The following is a 20,728-nucleotide window of genomic DNA, read 5'->3' as shown; positions in this document are numbered from 1 at the left end:
CTTTGAGCAATATAAACATTAATATTCAATTGACTCATGCTTGGTAGAAAACAATATTAAAACCCGAACCAAGTATAATTCTATTAAAGTAATAAATAATTAATCTAGTTATCGTAAAGTCTGTCAAACCCGGTGTCACACCAAAGTTCTATGACAGATGACATTAGACTACTTAGTAATGGTTTCCAGATGAAAAAAATGAAATCGGAAATAAATCCATCATGCTACATGTACAAGAGTGGGTTAAGCTAATCACTATATATTATGAATGTTCAAAGTGACGAGTTAATTACGCATAGCATTGCCCAGTGTTTGTTATCACCATGTTGTATTAGACACGCTTGGGTTCCTTTCAGACTATCCTCCTACACTTAGCTCTTATATTCTTACCACGAGGGAGGGTCATTTATATGTGGAACCGCCGTCTTAAAGGTGAGAGATTTTTTACAGCAACTTTCTTCTCTGATTTGCTCATTTTATAGAAGGGAATATATTAAAATCATTACCATTGTTAATTAACACTGAAAAGGTATATAATTATTGTTTAATATCTTCATTTGAATTTATTTCGTTTCTCACTGCACAAATTGTGTAATGATTGTGATTTCATATTCTGAATATAGTTTTAGATTCTAACAAAAAAGGCTGAATTCAATAAAAAGGAAGTCATGATTATTTATTGTAACGATATAAACAAATAATTTTAATTCCTGATAAGAATTCATAACAGCTAGCGTTTTTAAGTCTGTAAATTATGAAGCAAACATAAATTCGACCACACTGAACCATGCATTTAAAACGCATATTCATGCAAATTATTCAGAATTAATTTCACATTAACATTGTACAACAAAACAGGATTTAACTAAAGCACTGCGTTTTTTAGAATTGAAATATATGCTAATGAGATGAAATCATCATATATGACAATTTCGATAACACAAACACCTATCTAAAAAGTACAAAACTTTAAAAAGAATACCAACGGGAAGACAATAATGGTTTGTAATTTGTGTAAAACTTTTTGCAACCCCCTTGTCCCATACAGAGAAATATTACAGACCTTAGAACAACAAAAAATCGAATCATACAACATAGCTGTCTGTCTATCTGTGTCTCTTTGAGGACATAATTGTACTCGTACGTGTGTTCCCCAAAGAGAATTTAACTTTATAAATTATGTATTCAATTTAGAAATAAATCACTGTTCAAAATTGAAATGCAAACAATAAAAATTAGGGGGAACAAATGTCTTTTTAATTAAACTGAATCGTGCATTTAAACAATTAAAAGAGCAAAGAAGTAATTTTCTTAATTACGAATAACAACAATTTACATAAATTTGTAGCAACATATTTTATGTCCATCATTAACATGTTTATATTTTGTGAGTTATTTAGACAGTATCCTTAATTAACTTGCCAACTAAATGCCTGTATCCTTATCTTGTTAATTACTAGGTTTCTTAATATAAATGTTCATGCATATATCATTATGAAGATTACAGAATAAATGAAATGGTACTTATGTCAAGTATTTCTAATGGATTTCTGGTCTTATTTTCAAAATAAATTCAGAGATTAAACTTTATAATTTAAAGACAAACAAATGAATATAGTATGTGAGAAAATGTCATTTGGGGTGATATTATAAATTTGTCGGATATTAAGAGAATTAATAACATCTGAGAGCAGTATAGAATACAATTTGTAATAAATGTTTTTATCCTGTAAGGATAAAAATGTATTTGAACAGAAAACATTTACTTATAATAACCTGGATTCAGGATATGTTATACAATGAAAATTTTAAATCGTAGTATTTTATGGATTAAAAAAAATCAATACTAGTATTTTAACCATAAAAAATAAGAGCTAAAAGCATTGCTTTATTATTCGAAAATTCATGTCTTGTTCTAATCAATACAGTGCATACACATGTACAGATAGATTTTAATAATCCTATTTATTCAGCAGCTATATTTCCTTTTCATAATTATTTAGTAACATCGCACTTCAGAAAAGTTCTGACCTATCACATTAGAACAAAGATTCTAGGTTAATTATGAACGTGCTTTTATTCTCCATTAGTTAGGGTAAACAATAGAAATGACTTTTTTGTGACAGTTATATTGTAAGGGGTTTCAACTACATTGAGTTTTTGTTAACAAGTGGTTGAGTTTTCAACTGCATGGACTGAATTTCAAACTACTGTGACTGAGTTTAGTGTATGTCTTATCAGCTTCATTCAGGGATTCTTTATCAGAGATTTTTTTTTATATTTAGCACTGAATGAATTTCCAACTAGTTACGTATGAAACAATGATAATTGAATATTGAACTCCAGTGAATTATTTTACATTTCAATTAATTAGTTTTTAACGACAATGAATAAAAATCAAACATCAGTGAATGAATTTCGAATCATAGTGATAGAATTTTTAACTTCAGTGAAGGAGTATCCATATGCAGTGAATCAATATTTGAACGACAGTGAATAATTTTAAAATAACAGTGAATATGAGTTAAAAACATCTGAGTTTTCATTACTTAGAATGAATTCTTAAATATAGTGAATGGCTTTCCAGTAACACCCAACTGAGATTTTATCATATCGAAGACATTTTTAACTACAGAGGATGAGTTTTCAACAATACGTGATAGAAATTTCGTTATATTGAATGGGTGTTCAAACTATTGTAGCGAATTTAAATAACGTTAAACGAGTATCTTGCTACCAATGTACCAAGGTACTGCATGTGTTGAGTTTTAAAACACACCAGTGTGAGTGAGTTTTTAGCTAAAATATTTCATATTTATTATAAACAATAGGTATATCTAAGGAATGCCAAGATCATAAATAAGGATATTTTACGATAAAAAATTGTTAGGGTACCATAATCATCTTTTCCAGTCAAATATCCATAAGTAACACAATAGCAGATTTTGTAGTACGCTAAAGTATATCAAATCAACATATACATCGACGTAACTATTGTTCATTGATAATACATTGTCGGTGAAGGATATCGAGATAACGAACAGTATTCGATATCAAAGTTCATAAAACAAAACAAAATAGGCACAGAGCAAACACGGAGCTCTAAAACATCAGATTTGGGATCAGGTGCCATGGAGGAGTGAGCATCCAATGCCGACCGTTCACACCCGTCCTGTGCTCCTTGTCATGATCGGGAAAACTCAATCTTCAATTCAGTATATAAGTAATGGACTATAGCTAACAATTAGTATGAAAAACGCCAGTCAGCATTTAATTCAATGATAAATTGTATTTGCTGACAAGATCATTAAATCGATCAAAGAACTTTCAAAATGATGGCTTTAAAAGAGACTGCTGATATTCTTGTTTCATCAACTTGTTTGTCATTAACATAAACTCTTCATACCTAGAACATGCTAGCTCTTGCGTATCGAATCAACTGAGATATATAGACACCGTATACAGGTGATGAAGGTATATTATTGCATAAGTAAAGGAAGTTGACGACAGAAAAGTTTGAGTCATCACGTTTATCATAGAGCTTGCTTGTTAGATTACCATTATGCTTTTCAAGTAAAATTTCCGAGCATGAAGCAGATGTGTCAGACTCTGTGGTATCAAGATCTTCGGGATATATCGTTTCGACGTAGGAATGGAAATAACCATTGTTAATTGACAATACGCTCGCGTCATCGATATATCTAAATGTTTAGTTAAAGACCACAGCAAGTGTTTTCTTATCACGCGTAAGATTTTTAATTTATTGAGGGGGATGATTGTAAGAAGTGCTGCTCGATGTATGTTTTGATGTTCATAAATTTGGTAAAATTTTGTGATTTCGAATTTCTTTAAATGTTTTTGTTTAAATACACTAGAGTTACTCCATGCATTTATACCTGTAAGACAATCATTCAAATATTTTAAGGTTGGCACATTTATTTAACTTTTGTTAATGAAATCGTTTAGTTGGTCGAGAATCAATCAAGTCTGATTGATTGTTAGTGATCAATTACAAAGGCGACTAGAAAACTCTAATTGTTTTAGGCAGTGGTTGCATTGCATGTAATGCAGTAATTTTGTTCTGCATTTGAACACAAACGTAGCTTCTTTACTGCTGAGTCAATGGAATAAATGAATCAGATCGGGCGAGACTTGAAGTATATCTTTATAATATTTATAAAAGGGATTACATGCATATAATTAGACATGTAACTAACTGTAATTATTAATTAGTTTGGTATTCACTTTGCATACATTGATGTCTCCTACAAACATATATATATTCAAAGTGTAAGTAATTTTTATCTTCCTTGCAGATTGTAGGTAATCTAAGGATGCATGATTTCTTTTATAAAAAAATTATTTGTAAGTCAACAACAAAAATGATTTTGATAACATTTCTCTATTTTTTGAAATGATTCTTACACAAATAAAGCCACTGTATTTAACCTTCAAAAAAATGCTTTTTTGGAATTCCAATGTGCAGCAAACTTAATTGCATAGCTAACCTTTTAATCTCTTTGCAATTGAAGCATATTCATACGTCTAAGATATTGTTTTCTTTATCTACAGGACAATGAAAACATTATTTGGATGGTTAGTTTTATGTATCTACTTCAGTGAAGGTAAGTTCAGTTCGAAAAAAAATTGATTTAGCTGTGAAATATTTGAGACATTAAATATAAATAAAAGAAAACATTTTTTGAAAGATATAATTCTTTACTTAGTGAGAAATGCATTGAAAAGAATCTTTTAAATTATATGTTACATGTGAATATATAATTTTTTGCTTTAAAGTCGTTTATAATCAAAGTGGAATAATTTTATTTATCGTTATTAAGATAAATAGCATATAACTGGGATATAAATACATGTGATTTAAAAAAAAAAGATAATCTTTTACCACTGGCTACCTCAGTGTTTAATTTTATTACAGGTAATAGTGTAGAATTGGATTGTTACGTCATCGGTGAGGACGGTAAAAGTACGTATACGGGTAACAAATCCACGACGATAACCGGTCGTACGTGTCAGAGGTGGGACGTCACGGATCCTCATACCCACACTCACGTGAGTGACCCCGGGGCGGAGGAAAATTACTGCCGAGTACTCAGTGATAACAAACCCTGGTGCTACACAGTAGATAGGAGTGTTCGATGGGAATACTGTGGAATTCCAGAATGTCGTATGTATGCCATGGCCTATAAAATATAAAACATGGTTTAGGTGATGTACCAAAAATGCATATTGAATATTTGATTTATATATTAATAATTTAATGATTTTGATCATTTTATGGTTTAAATGAAACACAAGATTGAACATGTTTTATTAACAACATAAATTCATTTTGATATTACCACTTTATTTACAGCAAGAGAAGATAACAAGGATCCTGTTGTTGATGACACATTACGTAATCAACCTTCTATTGGAGCTGAAAGTGAGTGAACTCCATAGTTTATTGTCAATTCAAACATTTTAACTGTTTCTGAAAATTGTTTACTGAAATCAGAGAGCTACAGTGATAATCATAAAAACTTAACCTTTCTTGCTGAGTGCAACACTTATACGTATATAGCTAGTAAATGATCTCATTGCATAATGCAGAAAAAAAGTGCAACCAAGTCTATTGTAAAACATTTAGAAAGTCTTGAAATATTACATTTACTACAGTTAGTGACTTGACAATATTTCATTGTAATAGAACTCTTTAAAAAATAATCAAATATTAATGAATTATTTTGAATCTTTGGTTAACAGTGGTTTCATTTCAAAGAAAATTTTCTTTTAAAGGTGTTACCCTCTGCTATATGTATGAAGTTGAGAGTTACCTTCAAATATTTACTCCTTAAAACTGTTGCCATACTAGCCTTCGCACCGGATGTCTAAAGAGTTCTTGGGTGTAACATTTTCATTGCAATCTTATGCTAATACATGAATCTATATTTTTCCAATGTTGCAGGCGTTGATTGTTACGAGAAGGGTGAGGACTATCTGGGTAACGCCTCCACCACGTTTACCGGACTGACGTGTCAGAGATGGGACGTTCAGACGCCACATGAACATGATTACACTGACCATGCGCTCGCAGACGGAAACTTCTGTAGGATTATAAATGATGAGCGACCATGGTGCTATACAGAAGACCGGGACATTAGATGGGAGTACTGCATGGTGCCAGACTGTGGTAAGATTTATGGGTTCACCACTTTAAGTCATCTTTAAAGTGGTTAAAACCATTGTACCATTTCAAAGGATCTGCTAAGAGGCAATCTTCATTTAATCCCATTCACTTTGTGAATAAAATTTTGTATAAATAAAAAAAAATCTTCATCGCAATTGTACACACTGTAGGACGGACATCCTTAATATAATCCATTACAGGAAACATTTTTACATATAAATTAAAGGAGCAACATATAAAATACTTCTCATCCTATGATGTTCAAGGTTTATTTTTTCGAATTTATAGTTTCCTGTGGTTCTATTCTTAAAAGAGATCTATCATTGCAAACAAATTTCAATGATTAATTAGGCTAGATATAAATGCAAAAATGAAAGAAAAAGCAAAACAATAATAATAACAACAACAACAATAAAAAAAAAAAAAAATAAACAAAAAATTGCTTAATTTTATTTAACAATGCATTTTTTAATATCATATCAGACCTTTTAATCAATAACACGGTGATTGAATGTCTATAAAACAAAACTGATGTTTTTAATTTTCTGAAATTGCTTAATTTTAGTTAACAATGCATTAAATTCATGACCTTTGATGATTGAATGTCACAAAATGCGTCAAATTTCTCATATTCTCAAAAAGTCTATAAAACAGCCAATCTTTAAAGCTATTTTTCAATATTTAATATAGAGTGTAACCTCTGATCTAAAAAAAAAAGCAACCAGTAATTTATAGAACTGTTGCAGAGGGTTACAAGACATGTTTAATTTTTTAGATTAGAGGATGTGCCCATATTATTTTGCTTCTCAGAAAATAATCAAACATACCCGTTTACATTAAAATTCAAGATTTTTACAATTCCACAAAGCCTGTGATCCAAGATCTGGAGTTTAAGGAGAAAATATATGATAGGAAATGAAAGTATTAAGTCTCTACTTTATTTTGATGTTTAAAAAGGAGAGTCAATAAATTGGTATATATACAAGGCCGTTTTATGCATAAAGTGAACAAATTAAATAACTTCCATAAAAAGTTAAGAAAAAGCACAAAATCTCTAGCTAACACCAAAAAAAGCTAGATTTTTTCTCTCTTACTTATTTTTCAAAAAGGGGGATTCGAAAAAAAAGCTCAATTAAATTAAACCAATGTTTCTGACTTTTATGATAATGTAAGCAATGTCCTTAAACATTTTTGATGAACTTAAAGAATAAAAATTTCATTAATTTCTATTTTGATAGATAGTTTATCTATGTTGACCTTTACATTTGACCTAATTTGTTTTATTTATTGACAATAGCTGAGACAGGTCAACATTTTTGACGTTAATGTTTCATAAAAACAGAAAGGCATTGATGACATTAAACATTAAGAAAAGCAATAATGATCTATTTTGACGTATGTTTACGTTGGTCATAAGGATACTCCCTTAAATATAAAAGATGTAGGGGATTTATTTTGGCATTTCGCATTCATTTCAAGTTTTGGAGCAATGCATTTTTAACTTCCCATAAAAATAGAATCATCAAGTACGCTTGTAAATTTAGAATTGTACAACTTCATTGCAAAAAAAAAATTGTAAAGTTTTTTTTATCATTTTACCAATTATTCTATAATCTACGTGGCATAAAAGACACCCATAATAAACTTTGTTATCCTTTGTTTTTTTCCAACCAATAATGGGGATATTTCTCCAACTGAACTATCACTTACAATCATTAAACCGTGCTGAAACATAAAAGGATATTTTGACTGAGTATGTTAATATTTGATTTTGAATTTTTACTGAAGTAGGTAATAGTACATAAAAGTATTAACAGAAGACTTCATAAAATAACCACAGAGCTCTATGTTCACTGATTAAGGCAAATCAAGAAAGAAGGGCATTTGTGTAGTAATATTGTTTAAGTTTACGTATTTCTTGCAGAGTCTATTCGAATTCTCCAAGAACTAAGAATAGGAATACCAGCTCAGACCACTGACATCCCAGAGAAGACAACAAGACAAGCTTTGTCAACAAAGCAACAGAAAGAACTTAGGAATGTCAACAAAGACAGTAAGACAAGAGTTGTCAACAAAGCAAAAGACATCAGATGTGGAAACAACTGAACCAGCACCCACAACGAAAATTCAAGAAATTCAATCTATCATTGACGATAGTGAGTATTTTTCACTATATCATATGAGTTCGATTAAAAAGAGATATGATTTATCTTTAGCATGTGTACATAAAATGAACAAAAATTTTGCATAAATTGAACAAAAATATTATTGAATAGAATTTGCCAAATTTTGATTTTATCGTAATGTGCTATTTCACAATATGATTTGAGTAAAAAATATATTAATCTGCTTGTTGTTATTTTTTTTTTACCCATGTTCATGCACTTTAAGACATCATTTTTCACATAAGGTTATGGTATTTAGCGAAGAATTAGGCTAACAAGATTAAATACATGCACATATGTGTGCATGTACCAAACATTGTTGATAAACACATGATCACGTATTACTTTCTTTTCCTAGAAATAACGACAAAGGGACCAGGGGCTCTGAAAGTGACGCTATCTGGGATTACGCCAAAGACAGGTAAAGAGTTCATTAGACTTTATTAAAAAGTGTAGATCAACATTAATTAAATACTAGTGGAGTGTTTAGTCTTATTAGAATTTCTTTGCAAAGAAAATATGTCGAAAAATCCTATTTAGAATAATTTATTTCTCTTGTTTTCCCCCATTTTTTAAGATGCTATGTTTTAACTTATAAATTGCAGCAGTGCTTCATGTTTTTCATTTTCTTATTTTGCAAATTCAAAGTATTTCTTCTATTTCTAATAAAACATACTGTTAAGATACACTTTGAAAGACTCTCGTTCAATCAGTTTTTTTTTTAAATTGTACGTTGTGCTTGTATCTTAATTTGGTTGCATATATAATTATCCTCATTTTATAATTCACAGCTGCCTTTCGATCAATGGCTCGAACTCACACTATCTCCATCGCAGGTCCCGTGCTGAGCAGCAGCAAAAATTGTTAGTTTTTATTCTTATAAATTAATGTTTCCATTTAATTCTACATGTATTCAACTCATAACAAGTAAGCCTAAATATCTTACACATAGAAACCTACAATTTGAATAAGTTTGCTGATGAATGATATTCTTATTGCAGTGAATCCAGATGTTTATATTCAAAAGAAGCTGTATACTAGTAGCGTCGATCAAAAGGTATCTATTCGATGTTTCGTTTCCCCCAACGAAGACCTTCCAATTCACTGGTACAAAGACGGTGAGCTTCTGGTAGACAGGGGTCTAGACATAAGAACTGGGTCCATTCTTATTCTTAAGAATGTACAGAGGGAGGACAGTGGAAAATACACATGTGAAGCTGGGAACAGCAAGGCCACTACAACAGTACTGATAGGAGAAGGTACTGCCCTTAATTTGGAAATAATTTCAAAGAGTGTATTTTTTGGTACATTCAGATCTCAGTCCATAAAAAATGTGTTCAATGTTAATTTCAGCGATATTATTTAAAGATTTTATTGGAAAATGTCATGTTTAGAATAAATAAAATCGTAAGGATTTTATCAAATGCCACTCAATCTTCCAAACAAATCTAAAACTAAGCTATTTTTCAATATCCTTAATTATTTACAAGATGAAAAACAAGTAAGAAGCATACGAATAGCTCTATGCGTTTATGTTTTATACTCCGAGTGGAAATATACAATTATAACTTATCTCTTCATTTTACAGGAACTCAATATCTATCGAGAGATACGGTGGAAAAAACAACACAGAAAATTGTGTCTACCACAGAAAATGTTCTAACCTCTACTACGGATATTACATCTACCGATAAAATATCAATAAGCACTCCAACAGACGATGAAAAATCTTTATCAACAACCACATCTTCCAAGATCGTAGATGATTATGACCTAACGACTGAATCTCCTGTTGAAATTACTACTTCTGTATCGAGCTCATCCGAGACTTTGCAGACCACCACCATTCCTTCCAAGCTTGTAGATATAGATGATAATGATCTTACGACAACATCTGTTGTAATAACCACTTCTGAAAAAATCTCATCCGAAGCCGTGCAGACGACAACACAGCAGCCCTCTGTAACGACATCAGAGCCTTATGTCAGCATAGCAATAATTTCTACAACCACCCCATCTAAACAAACACCTGACGAATTGCCTACAACGACAATCAGGTCGATACTCTCTACTGAGACAAAACAAACTAGTCCAACCACAGAAGAAACAACGACTATACCGTATAGGACATCAAGCTCTGGTCATATCAAAAGAGTAACTTCTATCCCAGATACAGATATATCTTATAGCATTCAAAGAGATCGCAAACAAAACAAAGATAAAGTACCCCAGGGAATTACTACTAGTCCACTGGTCATTCTTTTGAACAAAACAGGACAAGTTTCACCTGGTGTGAATTATAACATTAAAGACAGGGGAACTGAGCCTTTTAAACTTAACATCCCTGTTAGAGATTTCTTGCCTTCATCCACCGAAGTACCACGCGACTTCAGACAGCGATACGTTAAACCAACAACCACCAGGCCTGTTTTCAGTACTGACGAAGTGGAGCAGAAGAAATTTAATAGTTATCCATACCGATCTCGATCAGGTTTAATTTTTTATATTTTTTCAAACTTGCAAACTATTTCATGCTAGTTTACATATTTTTGTTAATTTACAAATAAGTGAAATGAACTTGCTTTGAATTGTTTTCAAGGGGCCTTTAGTTGTAATGATTACTTTCACTAAGATAAATACATATTTATATTAAAAATTTACTTATTCGAACCCTTTGAACGGAAAAGTATAGCATCATGACATGTTCACAATCTTAAGGCAAAAATCCAAAAACTACAACTTGTTCTTATTTTATAAAAGTCTCACCAGTTCAGTTAATTTTCTAAAAGCTTGGAATGGTTGTTTCTTTCAGATACTAAATATATGGAAAATTCTTCAAGACAATATCACAGGGAAATAAATGAACGTAAGTGTATCAATTCTAAAAATACAAACATTTTGATTATTTTTTTAAAATGCAATGCAATGATTTCATCTAATTTTAATTTTGAAAAACCTTGATGCCGAAAGCTGTAGATCTTAATGTGGCTAAAAGATTTTTGTCAAATCTTAATTTTGAAATATTTTTTTATGTAGAAAGCTGTAGATCTAAATGTGACGGCGAGAGCTCTTGTTACTTGGGTTACAACTGTACGCACTACAAACATTGCTTTGAACAAGATGGAAGGCGCTGTACCTGTATATTAATGACTTGCTCCTTTGGAACATTCTGGAGCTCGGCCATCCGTGCTTGCGATTCTGTTCGTAAGGTTTACTGTGAAGAAGGTTTGTTTTTTCATTGGATTCACTTATTTCTCAACTCAGAAAAAGACCAAATATAATCATAAATTTATGCAATTGATGCAGATTGAAATTGCTCTTTATTATAACTAAATTTAGATACTGCTTTTTTGTTAAAGCAGAATAAAATGTCAATTAATAATACTAGATTAAAAAATCAATTTTACAGTTTGTTATAGAGAGAGAATTTATTTTTTTTTTCTGTTTCTAGATCCATGTAAAAAGATGACTCCGTATGCAACATACTCATCAGGCTTTAACTGCAGAAGTTACTATGAATGCAGTAAAGAGCGTCGTTCTGTGGCTATGTGTTGTAAAAATGGCTACTCCTACGACCCATTCAAAGGTCGCTGCGTGTTCGACAGGTCATGTGATATAGGCTGTGCCTCAAGGACTCCAAATAAACCTCAGAGAGACCTCAAAGTTAATCTTAAAGTGACAAGAACATACAACTGTGAGTAAGAATTATCACAAGGGTAAATTTACCCTGTTTTAAAGAGACCCACAATTTTATCTTTGCTATTTTTTCAATTATATTTTACCATACGATTCTTTATCCATGAAATGAAATCCTCGAACTCAAATCCTAAAATTCTGATTCCAAAATAATCTATAAATTTAAATAATTTTCCTTACTAGGAAGAACATTTTCCAAAATGCTAGAGAACTATATGTTTTATGAAAACCTGAGAAATCTTACAAGTGCTGTGCCAAATATTTTAAAAATTTCGAAAAAGTATCAACCTTAAATCTTAATATCTGTTTATTCTTCATTGCAAAGAAATCCTCAAATTGAACATGGTTGCGAAAGGCTTTGATTCGTTAAATTATTTTCTGTTAAATGTTGATAATTTTTAAAATTATCTTTCAGTATGCTATTTGAAACCAGTACCGGGCAAACCCACAAAGTATTATAACAGTGTATTTAAGGTGGAACAGGATTGTCCACCGGGTACCGTCTTCAATGCAGAAATCTGTGTTTGTGGCATCTCACTGAAAATAATACGAAAAGTTCCTGTCGACCTCTACCCTACTGGTTAGGACATTTAATTTAAAATTTTCCCTAAAATATTTCTTTTTCTTTTCCTTAACCTTTGCTTGTTTGATTTTTCTGAAAACTACCTAAGTTGTACAAGTAAACAATATACGAACATTTAAAAATATCACTATGCAAATGTCATTCTAAAATACACATAAGTCACGTATATCAATAATTTATCATTAAAGTTTGTAGAATGTTTTACTCATATTATCCTTTAATCAACAATATGCAAATATGAATCTTATTTTTCTTTTATATTTTAGTGTGTCAGCCTAAAATTGTGGTGGATTTTTCGGGACGACAGGTCACTAATCAGGCTCCGCGTCCAGTGTACCTGAAATCAACGGATGTCAGTATAATTCCATCGGGCATGCGCAATGTTAACTATGGTCAATTTAATGGAAGAACATCCCAGATTTTCTCTGAGCGATATTTTGCCGTAACATTCCGGCGTTTTCTGATTCGGATGAGATTTTATAATGATGGCAGAGGTGGTCCCGAGCACCAAATTTTGATTTCTAACTGTGACTCTTTGGCTAAATCATGGAACATACCAGAGTTAGATCCCAGAATGAAGCCATCACTAGCCGTCATTTTATCCAGAAGTACCAGTACCTTAACTTTCTTAGGATTCAATGAATACTCACCGCCAGCGATAATACGTTTGCCTTTCTCGGTAATGCTTATAACAAATACTGTAGAATCATTTTGATTCTCGGGGGAGGGGGTAATATTCAAGGGAAAGCAAAACTTTTATTATTCATGGGGACTTAATTTTAATAGTTTCCCGATTAGGTTCAGTAAATCAGCGTATTTATAAAATTAAGTAAAGATATGAATTTGTGAGCAAGGATGATCCAAGAAATTCACGAACATTGGTCACCCCAAAGCAATGTTTTTTCCCACAAAATCAGCCTTAAATTGAAATTCAAATTACATTTTATATTAGATATCTTAGAATAAAAAAATTTTGTATTGAATTTTTTTGTATCAATATTGTTAGCAAAATCATTGATGTAAGGTAATGTTATCTTTTTAGAAAACGAGCTGGAACAATGTTGAGCTGATTTACGATGGAACAACATTTTACGCCCGAGTCAGAACAACAAGGAGAGACGGGAAGTTGTTAGAGTTCAAAGATTCAAAACCTTTATCAGGTAAACACAACACATACATCCAAAATCACTTCTTACCTCTTTATCTCAAATAATAATATCGATTTTTGTTTTTGGACAACGTTTTTAACGAATAAAGTATGTCTTAATTTCTCCTCAGAAAGCTTAAACATATTAAAGGCATTGTTAACAAATATTTGCTGAATACAATTGATATTGGGGTTATAAGCTAAAACAAAGTTACGTCCCTATGGAGACGTTTTTATAATTTTAATTTGTTTCCGTTTACAGGAAGACTTGCAATCTCTCTACAACCCTTACGGATTGGAAAATGCACCAGAAGAGATGCTTTTTATGGTTATATTGATATTGTAAGTAGAAGTAGAGACCAACATTTTTTTTATTTAGATGATTTTCTGCTTTATACTTCAAATTGTCAAAATAGATAAATAATAACTTTGAAGTCCATTTATACTCGGTAATCATTAGCTCACCTGAGCTGAAAGCTCAAGTGAGCTTTTCTGATCACATTTTGTCCGTCGTCCGTCTGTCTGTCTGTCTGTCCGTCTGTAAACTTTTCACATTTTCGACTTCTTCTCAAGAACCGCTGGCCCAATTTCAACCAAACTTGCCACAAAGCATCCTTGGGTGAAGGGGATTCAGGTTTTTTAAATGAAGGGCCACGCCCTCATTCAAGGGGAGATAATTGGGAAATAATGAAAATTTGGTGGTATGTTTTAAAAATCTTCTTCTCAAGAACCACTGTGCCAGGAAAGATGAAACTTATGTGGAAACATCCTCAGGTAGTGTAGATTCAAATTTGTTCAAATCATGACCCCCGGGGGTAGGGCGGGGCAAAAATGGCAGACCAAAGTTTTACATAGAAAATTATAGGATAATTTTTAGAAAATCTTCTTCTCAAGAATAGCAAAGCTATAATTGATCATATTTATATGGAAGCATCCTCAGGTAGTGTAGATTCAAGTTTGTTCAAATCATGACCCCCGGGGGTAGGGCGGGGCCAAAATGGCCGACCACAGTTTCACATTGAAATATATAGGAAAATTCTTTAAAAATCTTCTTCTCAAGAATAGCAAAGGCATTAATGGTCATATTTATATGAAAGCATCCTCAGGTAGTGTAGATTCAAGTTTGTCCAAATCATGACTCCTGGGGGTAGGGCGAGGCCAAAATGGCCGACCAAAGTTTTACATAGAAAAATATAGCAAAATTCTTTAAAAATCTTCTTCTCAAAAATAGCAAAGCCATAATTGATCATATTTATATGGAAGCATCCTCAGGTAGTGTAGATTCAAGTTTGTTCAAATCATGACGCCCGGGGGGAGGGCAGGGCCACAATGGCAGACCACAGTTTTACATAGAAATATATAGGAAAATTCTTTAAAAATCTTCTTCTCAAGAATAGCAAAGCCATGATTGATCATATTTATATGGAAGCATCCTCAGGTAGTGTAGATTCGAGTTTGTTCAAATCATGACCCCCGGGGTAGGGCGGGGCCAAAATGGCCGACCACAGTTTTACATAAAAATATATAGGAAAATTCTTTAAAAATCTTCTTCTCAAGAATAGCAAAGCCATAACTGACCATATTTATATGGAAGCATCCTTAGGTAGTGTAGATTCAAGTTTGTTCAAATCATGACCCCCGCGGGTAGGGCGGGGCCACAATGGCAGACCACAATTTTACATAGAAATATATAGGAAGATTCTTTTAAAAATCTTCGTCTCAATAATAGCAAAGTCATAATTGATCATATTTATATGGAAGTATCCCCAGCTATTGTAGATTCAAGTTTGTTCAAATCATGACCCCCGGGGGTAGGGCGGAGCCAAAATGGCCGACCAGAGTTTTACATAGAAATATATGGGAAAATTATTTAAAAATCATCTTCTCAAGAATAGCAAAACCATGATTGGTCATGGGACTATTTTTGGATTTAAACTTTTCAATAATAAACCAATTGCTACTTTTTCCTAGCCACAGTGCTCAGGTGAGCGATGTGGCCCATGGGCCTCTTGTTATAATTATATATGAGCTTTTTAAAAAAATTCTTTAAATTACCACATTTGAATAATAGAAAGCTTAAAGATAAGGCTCTGTTGCAGGTGGCGATCATTGTCTAAAAGAGATAGAAAATGTTCTGAAATCCTTTTTAACTTCTTAAACTTGTTACGTTAATAATTTATCGATTCAATTATTTCATGCTTAAGCTTGTTTTTTAAATATGTTTTTATTTTCTTTCAGATTAAGATGCACAACGACTGTTTACCAAAGAAATTATGAATTCCATTTTTTTCATCTTATCCATTCACATCTCTCATTTATTTATTCCTTTGATATACATTGTTATAGTATGGTTGAAAATAAATTTTGCCTATGGCAATATATACATTTTCTCAAAGTTTTTTTTTCAATATTAATTAATAGTTTGTACATTATTTATAAATTGCTTTAGTGCCTTCGTGTCTTACTGTCTATTAATTTGCATTGCAGAAATATTCTTCTAATGCAATCTTAAATTCAGATGGTTCTTATATAACTAAAATTATTTTTTAATCTCTTTCACCTTTCTTTTTTACATTTAAAACAAATACAAGTCACCTAGTAGCACATTGGCTAGAGCATCTGCTATACAAACGCGGAGTAAGGAGTAGATCCTTACGTCGCAGGTTCGAATCCCACTGTGGGACATGGAGACCGGTCCTCCGGATGAAACCGTATAAACCGGGGTACCGTGTCACGGGAGGTACTGGCATGATAACGATCCCTGACTGCTCTATGGCCTGATTGTCGAATATATAGTAGAATTTGCACCTCTCCAAGTGGCGTCTCCATATGTGTAAAGAATTCTCGAAAGGGAGATTAAACAACAAACACAAAACAAATAGGCAAAATAAAAAAAAATTGTAAATCAATAAAATTGTAAACTGGCTTTGATAAGTTAAGAAGTGTATGAAATATGGAGATAATGAAGAGTATTCAAGATAAAAAAAATCCATAAAGCAATTACAAAATAGGAGCAGAGCAAACACGGACCTCCAAAACATCAGAGGTGGGATCAGGTGCCATGGAGGAGTGAGCATCCCCTGCTGACCGGTCAAACCCGCATAGTGCTCCTTGTCATGATCGGAAATAACGGAAAAATCCGTCGTCAATTCAGTGTATCAATAATGGGGTAACAATTAGTATGAAAAACGTCAGTCAGCTTTGACTCAATGATAAATTGTATGTGCTGACAAGGTTATTGTACCGATCATAGAACTTACCAAATGAGGACTTTAAAAGAGTCTGCTGAAATTCTTGTTTCATCAACTTGTTTGTCAAAAATTTACCCCTTTTTAAAAATTGTTCATACATAGAGCATGCTCTTGCATATTGAATTAACTGCGATATATAAGCTCTATATGCAGGTGATGGAGGTATGTTGCTGCATAAATAAGGGGAGATGATGATAGAAAATTAAGGTCGTTACGTTTTTCATAGAGTTTGATTGTTAGATTACCATTATGTCTTTTTCAAGTAAAATAAACAGATGTGTCAGACTCTGTGATGTCTTTTATCTCAAGCTCACCAGGATATAGCATATCGACATAAAAATTTAAATTAGCATTGTTAATTTTTTTTACAATTAAAAATTTTCAACGTTAATTGACAATTAAAACTTGGAAAAACATTGTATCCCTCCACTTTGCCATGTTTCACTACAATATGCTGTAAAATTGGTGTTTGTATATACTATAGGTTGAAATATTCCAAGTTCAAAGTTTTAATAAACAACAAGTTCAACATATAAATGTGTTTTAAGATATAGATTTTTAGATTACAGTTATTTTTTAAATTTTGCTGGAAAGAGAAAGCATAAAAAGAATATCTAAGCAATGAAAATGAGATTTAGAATCTGAGAAATGCTGTATATAGGGAGATCCCTCCTCGTTTAATTTTCGCCCTTTTCGCCCTATCCTCCTTTGTGCGAATATAAAACGGGACGAATTCAAAGAATGCAGTATAATTTAACCAAATCATGACTCCTGGGGGTAGGGCGAGGCCAAAATGGCCGACCAAAGTTTTACATAGAAAAATATAGCAAAATTCTTTAAAAATCTTCTTCTCAAAAATAGCAAAGCCATAATTGATCATATTTATATGGAAGCATCCTCAGGTAGTGTAGATTCAAGTTTGTTCAAATCATGACGCCCGGGGGGAGGGCAGGGCCACAATGGCAGACCACAGTTTTACATAGAAATATATAGGAAAATTCTTTAAAAATCTTCTTCTCAAGAATAGCAAAGCCATGATTGATCATATTTATATGGAAGCATCCTCAGGTAGTGTAGATTCGAGTTTGTTCAAATCATGACCCCCGGGGTAGGGCGGGGCCAAAATGGCCGACCACAGTTTTACATAAAAATATATAGGAAAATTCTTTAAAAATCTTCTTCTCAAGAATAGCAAAGCCATAACTGACCATATTTATATGGAAGCATCCTTAGGTAGTGTAGATTCAAGTTATGTTGATATCATGACCCCCGCGGGTAGGGCGGGGCCACAATGGCAGACCACAATTTTACATAGAAATATATAGGAAGATTCTTTTAAAAATCTTCGTCTCAATAATAGCAAAGTCATAATTGATCATATTTATATGGAAGTATCCCCAGCTATTGTAGATTCAAGTTTGTTCAAATCATGACCCCCGGGGGTAGGGCGGAGCCAAAATGGCCGACCAGATTTTTACATAGAAATATATGGGAAAATTATTTAAAAATCATCTTCTCAAGAATAGCAAAACCATGATTGGTCATGGGACTATTTTTGGATTTAAACTTTTCAATAATAAACCAATTGCTACTTTTTCCTAGCCACAGTGCTCAGGTGAATGTGGCCCATCTTGTTATAATTATTTATGAGCTTTTTAAAAAAAATCTTTAAATTAACACATTTGAATAATAGAAAGCTTAAAGATAAGGTTCTGTTGCAGGTGGCGATCATTGTCTAAAAGAGATAGAAAATGTTCTGAAATCCTTTTTAACTTCATAAACTTGTTACGTTAATAATTTATCGATTCAATTATTTCATGCTTAAGCTTGTTTTTTAAATATGTTTTTATTTTCTTTCAGATTAAGATGCACAACGACTGTTTACCAAAGAAATTATGAATTCCATTTTTTTTTCATCTTATCCATTCACATCTCTCATTTATTTATTCCTTTGACATACATTGTTATAATATGGTTGAAAATAAATTTTGCCTATGGCAATATATACATTTTCTCAAAGTTTTTTTTTCAATATTAATTAATAGTTTGTACATTATTTATAAATTGCTTTAGTGTCTTCGTGTCTTACTGTCTATTAATTTGCAATGCAGAAATATTCTTCTAATGCAATCTTAAATTCAGATGGTTCTTATATAACTAAAATTATTTTTTAATCTCTTTCACCTTTCTTTTTTACATTTAAAACAAACACAAGTCACCTAGTAGCACATTGGTTAGAGCATTTGCTCTACAAACGCGGAGTAAAGAGTAGATCCTTACGTCGCATGTTCGAATCCCACTGTGGGACATGGAGACCGGTCCTCCGGATGAAACCGTATAAACCGGGGTACCGTGTCACGGGAGGTACTGGCATGATAACGATCCCTGACTGCGCTATGGCCTGATTGTCGAATATATAGTAGAATTTGCACCTCTCCAAGTGGCGTCTCCATATGTGTAAAGAATTCTCGAAAGGGAGATTAAACAACAAACACAAAACAAATAGGCAAAATAAAAAAAATTGTAAATCAATAAGATTGTAAACTGCCTTTGATGAGTTAGGAAGTGCATGAAACATGGAGATAACTAAGAGTATTCAAGATAAAAAAAATCCATAAAGCAATTACAAAATAGGAGCTGAGCAAACACGGACCTCCAAAACATCATAGGTGGGATCAGGTGCCATGGAGGAGTGAGCATCCCCTGCTGACCGGTCAAACCCACAGAGTGCTTCTTGTCATGATCGGGAAATAACGGAAAAATTCGTCATCAATTCAGTGTATCAATAATGGGGTAACAATTAGTATGAAAAATGTCAGTCAGCATTGACTCAGTGATAAATTGTATGTGCTGACAAGGTCATTGTACCGACCATAGAACTTACGATATGGGGACTTTAAACGAGTCTGCTGAAATTCTTGTTTCATCAACTTCTTTGTCAAAAATTTACCCCTTTTTAAAAATTGTTCATACATAGAGCATGCTCTTGCATATCGAATCAACTGAGATAAAAAAGCTCCGTATGCAGGTGATGGAGGTTTATTGCTGCATAAATAAGGGAAGATGATGATAGAAAAGTTAAGGTCGTTACGTTTTTCATAGAGCTTGGTTGTTAGATTACCATTATGTCTTTTTCAAGTAAAATAAACAGATGTGTCAGACTCTGTGGTGTATTTTTTCACTAGCTCCTCACCAGGATATAGCATATCGACATAAAAAAATTAAATTAGCATTGTAAATTTTTTTTACAATTAAAAATTTTCAACGTTAATTGACAATCAAAACTTGGAAAAAACATTGTATCCCTCAACTTTGCCATGTTTCACTACAATATGCTGTAAAACTGGTGTTTGTATATACTATAGGTTGAAATATTCCAAGTTCAAAGTTTTAATAAACAACAAGTTCAACATATAAATGTGTTTTAAGATATAGATTTTTAGATTACATTTTTTTTTTAAAATTTGCTGGAAAGAGAAAGCATAAAAAGAATATCTAAGCAATGAAAATGAGATTTAGAATCAGAGTAATACTGTATATAGGGAGATCCCCCCTCGTTTTATTTTCGCCCTTTTTGCCCTATCCTCCTTTGTGCGAATATAAAACGGGACGAATTCAAAGAATGCAGTATAATTTCTTAAACAAAACTATGACTTGGCGAATATAAAACCGTAGAAAATTATTTTCAAGCATTAAAGG

General features: G+C 32.3%; 1 protein-coding gene across 1 annotated transcript; it reads left to right on the top strand.

Moving 5' to 3' along the window:
* Nucleotides 1-352: 352 nt before the first annotated feature.
* LOC134270216 (uncharacterized) lies at nucleotides 353-16,132 on the top strand. Its single transcript, XM_062752406.1, has 19 exons — nucleotides 353-432; nucleotides 4,573-4,625; nucleotides 4,937-5,185; nucleotides 5,375-5,443; nucleotides 5,966-6,190; nucleotides 8,112-8,206; nucleotides 8,238-8,343; nucleotides 8,711-8,773; nucleotides 9,144-9,215; nucleotides 9,354-9,611; nucleotides 9,941-10,843; nucleotides 11,165-11,218; nucleotides 11,389-11,577; nucleotides 11,804-12,046; nucleotides 12,464-12,628; nucleotides 12,898-13,310; nucleotides 13,674-13,791; nucleotides 14,041-14,120; nucleotides 16,017-16,132. The coding sequence occupies exons 2-19, from the start codon at nucleotides 4,577-4,579 to the stop codon at nucleotides 16,053-16,055; spliced, it is 3,390 nt and encodes a 1,129-aa protein (XP_062608390.1). The 5' UTR covers nucleotides 353-432; nucleotides 4,573-4,576; the 3' UTR covers nucleotides 16,056-16,132.
* The last annotated feature ends 4,596 nt before the right edge of the window (nucleotides 16,133-20,728 follow it).

Source organism: Saccostrea cucullata, unplaced genomic scaffold (assembly GCF_032062105.1).
Source record: "Saccostrea cucullata isolate Sc308-1 unplaced genomic scaffold, CSIRO_AGI_Scuc_v1 ctg49, whole genome shotgun sequence".
NCBI lineage: Eukaryota > Metazoa > Mollusca > Bivalvia > Ostreida > Ostreidae > Saccostrea > Saccostrea cuccullata.
The sequence above is the reverse complement of the archived record's forward strand: the minus strand, read 5'-3'. Positions and strand labels throughout refer to the sequence as shown.

Excerpts from the sequence above, each read along its gene's own strand:
- LOC134270216 (XM_062752406.1), top strand. The coding sequence starts at position 4,577 with ATGAAAACATTATTTGGATGGTTAGTTTTATGTATCTACTTCAGTGAA. Across the intron at positions 8,207-8,237 it reads GACAAGCTTTGTCAACAAAG|ACAGTAAGACAAGAGTTGTC; the intron begins CAACAGAAAGAA and ends ATGTCAACAAAG. Across the intron at positions 13,311-13,673 it reads TAATACGTTTGCCTTTCTCG|AAAACGAGCTGGAACAATGT; the intron begins GTAATGCTTATA and ends TTATCTTTTTAG.